The sequence below is a fragment of the Eimeria necatrix genome, genomic scaffold, assembly GCF_000499385.1.
Source record: "Eimeria necatrix Houghton genomic scaffold, Enh_scaff761, whole genome shotgun sequence".
NCBI classification, from domain to species: domain Eukaryota; phylum Apicomplexa; class Conoidasida; order Eucoccidiorida; family Eimeriidae; genus Eimeria; species Eimeria necatrix.
The window spans coordinates 10,001-15,000 of record NW_013654585.1 but is presented as its reverse complement, the minus strand read 5'-3'; the positions used below and the strand labels follow the sequence as shown (position 1 = coordinate 15,000).

The 5,000-nt window shown below is 64.1% G+C and overlaps 3 protein-coding genes across 3 annotated transcripts in view; 1 reads left to right on the top strand and 2 right to left on the bottom strand.

Annotated features, from left to right (window-relative positions):
• Nucleotides 1–1,481, bottom strand: part of ENH_00074870 (hypothetical protein, conserved) — a gene marked incomplete at both ends in the record, with an annotated part of 2,766 nt that extends 1,285 nt beyond the window's left edge. Inside the window, one exon of the mRNA XM_013582866.1 lies at nt 1–1,481. This exon is cut by the window's left edge and continues 1,285 nt beyond it. Within this exon, the coding sequence (XP_013438320.1) occupies nt 1–1,481 (1,481 nt within the window).
• Nucleotides 1,482–2,448: 967 nt separating this feature from the next.
• ENH_00074860 (hypothetical protein, conserved) lies at nt 2,449–3,201 on the top strand (the record flags this gene model as incomplete). Its single annotated transcript, XM_013582865.1, has 1 exon — nt 2,449–3,201. The coding sequence occupies one exon, from the start codon at nt 2,449–2,451 to the stop codon at nt 3,199–3,201; it is 753 nt and encodes a 250-aa protein (XP_013438319.1).
• A 1,331-nt stretch (nt 3,202–4,532) lies between these two features.
• The window catches only part of ENH_00074850 (ubiquitin-conjugating enzyme domain-containing protein, putative), a gene marked incomplete at both ends in the record, with an annotated part of 1,017 nt that continues 549 nt past the window's right edge, over nt 4,533–5,000 (bottom strand). Inside the window, one exon of the mRNA XM_013582864.1 lies at nt 4,533–4,989. Within this exon, the coding sequence (XP_013438318.1) occupies nt 4,533–4,989 (457 nt within the window). The remainder of the gene's footprint in view (nt 4,990–5,000) is intronic.

Sequence of the window (5,000 nt, the reverse complement as noted above, 5' to 3'; positions counted from 1 at the left end):
CTGCAGCCCCCAGGGGCACAAAAGAAGTCTGCGCAGGGTTTGCAGACCCCCCTGTCGTGGGCCCCTGCGTCGTGGGCAATCTTCTGCAGCGGCGGCCGCCGCCGCTGCTGCTGCTGCTGCTGCTGCTGCTGCTGCTGCTGCTGCTGCTGCTGCTGCTGCTGCGGCCGCAGCCGAGAGCCCCCCAGGTAAGTCCTCGACGAGCTGCGGGCAGGCGACAGACGCGACAGCCGGTCGCCTGCTGCTGCTGCTGCTGCTGCTGCTGCTGCAGCGGGGGCGTCTGCTGCTTCTCCCGCGCGCCGCCCGTAACCCCCAGCAGCAGCAGCAGCAGCAGCAGCAGCAGCAGCAGCGCTGGGGCGGTACCGCTGCAGCCTCCCCTCAGGCGGGCCAGCAGCAAGGCGCTGCTGCCGGGGCTCGTCAGGGGAGGGCCCCCAGCAGTCCCTTTTGCTGCTGCCCCTGCTGTCTGCTGCTGCTGCTGCTGCTGCTGCAGCAGCATACGACCCGGAGGCCTCACTGCTTCCCATTCTTCGGGAGTAGCGAGCAGGCCCGAAGGGGCCCCGCATGCGCTGCTGCTGCTGCTGCTGCTGCTGCTGCTGCTGCTGCCAGCCGTCGACAGGGGCGCCTCTCCTGCGTTCAGCCCCTGTTGCTGCGTCTGCGCGCGAGTTTGCTGCTGCAGCAGCAGCAGCAGCAGCGCCGTAGCGGCTTTCTCTCGCCCAGTCCCCTTCGCCCTTGTAGCGGTAGCCGGGGCTCTTTCTTGCTGCTGCTGCTGCTGCTTCCTCTCTGCTGCTGCTGCGGCTCCTGCATTGACACCGCTCCTGCCCCTGCAGCGGGTGCTGCTGCTGCTGCCGCTGCTGCTGCTGCTGCTGCTGCTGCCGCGGCCTCTGGTATGTGTAGGACCAAGGGCCCCTCCCATCCCGAGCTGCTGCAGGGGGCCCCCGCGAGGGGGGCCCCGGCCTGCTGAGGCTATTGTTGCAGCTGCTGTCTGCTGCTGCTGCTGCTGCTGCTGCTGCTGCTCCGTGCCAGTAAGGGCTGCGGCTTCTGCTGCGGCTGCGGCGCATATACGGGGCGCCGCTGCTGCTGTGTCTGCTGCTGCCCTGATACCGCGAGGGCTCCTGGTACCGCTGCTGCTGCTGCTGCTGCTGCTGCTGCTGCTCCCAGTAGGGCTGCCGCTGCTGCTGCGGGTAGCTGTTATAGTGCTGCTGCTGCCTGCCATAATCGCTGCCCGAGGGAGCGCGGCGGGGGCCTCGCGAGAACTGCGAAGCAGGCTGCTGCTGCTGCTGCTGCTGCTGCTGCTGCTTCCAGGAAGAGACCTCGTAGTGCTGCTTGCTGCTGCTGTTGCAGCCGTGGCCGCCCCACGGGTCGACCTGGTAAGAATCAGCAGCAACACAGTCCACTGCAGCAGCAGCAGCAGCGTATGGGGCGTTGCGGTGTCTGCGCAGGTCCCCCCCATCCCTATCCGGCGGAAGCCGCCTGTGCTGCTCCATTCTGCTGCTGCTGCTGCTGCTGCTGCTGTTGCTGTTGCTGCGGCGGTAAGCGCTGCTGCTGCGCGCAGCTGCGCCCTGCAGAGTGGAGGAGGGCTGCTGCTGCTGCTAGTGCGCTCGTCGGTGCTGCTGCTGCTGCTGCTGCTGCTGCTGCTGCTGCCCCTGAGCGCTAAAAGTTGCCTATGCACCTGCGGCTGCTCTAAAGAAGCGGCGTGGGCCCCCTTTGGGGGCAGACATGAGAGGAGCTGTGGCGCTGCTGCTGCTGTTGGCGTCGCAGCAGCAGGAACTAGGAGGCGCAGCAGCAGCAGCAACTGCTGCAGCAGCTGCCGGTGAGGCGCTGCAGCGCTGCTGCTGGGCCTTAAAGAAGAACTAAATAGAGTCTGCCTTCACATGTGCCTGCAGGGCTGGCTGCAGCAGCAAAGGGAAGCCCCGGGCAGCAGCAGCAGCGGGGAGGCGGGGAAGGCCAGGGGGCCGCAAGGGGGGCATTCATGCGAGCAGTTTTGCTGCTGCTGCTGCTGTTGCAGCTGTTGAGGCGTTGATTGCGGCCAAAAGCGCGAAAACGAGAGTTGGCCTGTTGCTGCTGCAGCCCTGGCTGCCGCTGCTGCTCGGCGGCGTTGCTGCTGCTGCTGCTGCTGCGGCGGCTCTGAGGCCTGTGTAGGCTGCCGGGGCTTTCGGCCGTCTGGGCTGCTGCTGCTGCGCTGCTGCTGGAGGTTCTTGGCAGCATTTTGTTCTCCGAATCGAAACTAAAGAATAAAAAGAGGAGTTGTGTGGATTTTGCGGTTGCTCGTGGCGGCAGCAGCGTCGGGGGCGAGCGGCGTAGCTTGAGGCAGCAGCAGCGGCAGCGGCAGCTGCGTGGTTGTGGAGCAGCGCGAGGAGTGCAGCGAGCAGCAGCAGCAGCAGCAGCAGCAGGCGGGCGCAGCGAGTAGCTGCTGGCAGCAAAAGAGCGTTTGGATTCTTGTTGGGGGTTAGAATGGCGTCGGGCGTCGCGGCGGTTCGCGCGGGCGCTGCAGCAGCAGCAGCAGCAGCAGCAGCGGGCGGTCGCAGCAGCAGCAGCAGCAGCAGCATGCGGGCCTTCGCGTTAGGCTCGCCGTGCGTTTTCTCGTGGCGTTTGTCGCTGCCGCGTCTGGGCGCGGTGTCGCGAGCGTTCGCGCCGGGCCGCGCGCTGCTGCAGCAGCAGCAGCAGCAGCAGCAGCAGCAGCAGCAGCTGTGGGAGCGGGCGGGGAACTTCGCCTACCGCTGGCTGGACCTGACGGGCTTCCTGAGCAGGTGGAGCAGCAGGAAGCTGTGGCTGTTGGAGCTGGAGAGTTACGGGCGGCTGTGCGGGGGTTTGATAACGGAGTACGAGCGGAAGCTGCTGCTGTTCGTGGGGCTGCATGCGCAGCTCTTTTTTGCTGCTGCTGTGCTGCTGTGCTGCAGCAGCCACGCCCACGCTGCAGCAAAGCCCCCAGCCCCCTACTACGCGGACTGCTGCGGCCTCGATGGCCGCAAAAAGGACTTCACCTGGCACGGCCGGCTGCTGCTGCTGCAGCCCAAAGAGCGCTGCAGCAGCTGCCGCTGGCTGGACTTGACTTGCAAGCGGCTTTGCTTCGAAGAGCTCAAGGCCCAGGGCCACAAACTCTGGCTCAACGGCGGCAGCCCGCTCTCCGTGCCCCGCGACAAGCTGCTGCCGCCCCACAGCAGCAGCAGCAGCAGCAGCAGCAGCAGCAGCAGCAGCGGGCACTGAGCGGCGCAGCAGCAGCGGGCAAGCAGCAGCAGCAGCGGCCGGCAAGGCGCCGCCGAGCTGCGGAGCCACGGAGAAGGGCCGTACTGGCGCAACGGGCGGGCTCCTGCTGCTGCTGCTGCTGGTGCAGCAGCAGCAGCTGCTGCTGCTGCAGCTGCTGCAGCAGCAGAGCGCACTGGGCGCACGCTCAGCTAACTCGGACGTAACGCTTTTTTAAGGACAGCAGCAGCTGCTGCAGCAGCTGCTGCAGCTGCTGCAGCTGGTGCTCCTGGAGTAGCAGGGGCAGCCGCAGGAACTGCTGCAGTAGATGCAGCAGCACGTGCTGCTGCAGCAGCAGCAGCTGCTGCTGCTGCTGCAGCTGCAGATGAGCAGCAGCAAGGCTGCTGCTGAGCCTCAATTGATGAATTCAAAGAAGAACATTCAGAGCGTCCCACAAACGCTGTTTTTCTGTTACAGCAGCAGCAGCAGCAGCTGCTGCTGCTGCTACAAGTAGTGCTGCTGCTGCTGCTGCTACTGCTACTGTTCCTACTGCTGCTGCTGCTGTCCCTGCTGCTGCTGCTGCGGCACAAAGGCAAGTAAATAGATTCGTATAGCTGCACATTTATGTGCAGCAAACGCGGGAGAAAAGCAGCAGCAAATAGTGCAGCAAATGCTGCAGCAAATACTGCAGCAAATACTGCAGCAAATGCTGCAGCAAATACTGCAGCAAATACTGCAGCAAATAGTGCAGCAAATAGTGCAGCAAATACTGCAGCAAATGCTGCAGCAAATACTGCAGCAAATGCTGCAGCAAATAATAAATAGGTCTTTTTAGCGATGAAGACAAAAAAAAAAAGACAAAAGCAGACACTTCGGTTTTGCTGCATTTGCTGCAGTCGAGGGCCTCCTCAGCAGCCCAGGCCCCGAGGACTCTGCAGCAGCGGGGCAAACTGCTGGCGGCCCCACAGCAGCAAACCCCCTAACGGCCCCCATTTGCTGCCATTTGGCCCCACTTGCTGCCATTTATTCCCCTCTTTTGCTGCTGCTATCCCCCTTATTTGCTGCTGCTTATTCCCCGATTTGCTGCTGCTTATTCCCCCCATTTGCTGCTGCTATCCCCCTTATTTGCTGCTGCTTATTCCCCGATTTGCTGCTGCTTATTCTCCCCATTTGCTGCTGCTGTTTGGCCCCCCATTTATCCCCGTTTTGCTGCCGTTGATCCGCTTCTTTTGCTGCTGCTTCCCCCTCTGTTGCTGCTGCTTCCCCCCCTCATTTGCTGCTGCTTCCCCACCTCATTTGCTGCTGCTTACCTCCCCACTTGCTGCTGCTGCTGCTGCTGCTGCTGCTGCTGCTGCTCACTTGTCGAACTCGGCTTTGCACCAGTCTTCGAAGAACCACTCAGCAAAGGCCTGGGCTGGTTCTGCGCAGCTCTCATCTGCTGCCAGCAGCGCGAGCGCATGCAGCAGCGGCTTTTGCTGCCGGTGGAAGGCCTGGAAGTCGAAGACGAAGTCCGAAGCAGCAGCAGCAGCAGCAGCAGCAGCAGCAGCAGCAGCGGGGGCCGCAGCGGCAGCCGCGGGGGCGGCAGGGGAGGCCGCCGGCGCGGCAGGGGAAGCGGCGCGGGAAGCAGCAGCAGCAGCAGCAGCAGCTCCTAAGGGCACAGCAGCAAGGGCGGCGAAGGGCGGCTCCCGCTCGTCTGCTGCTGCTGCTGCTGCTGCTGCTGCTGCTGCTGGCACCCGCTCCAGGCTCTTCTCCTGGGACTCCAGGACGCAGGCGCGAATCTCCCGCAGCAGCGCCGCCTTGTCTTCCAGGAAGCTGCAAAGTCG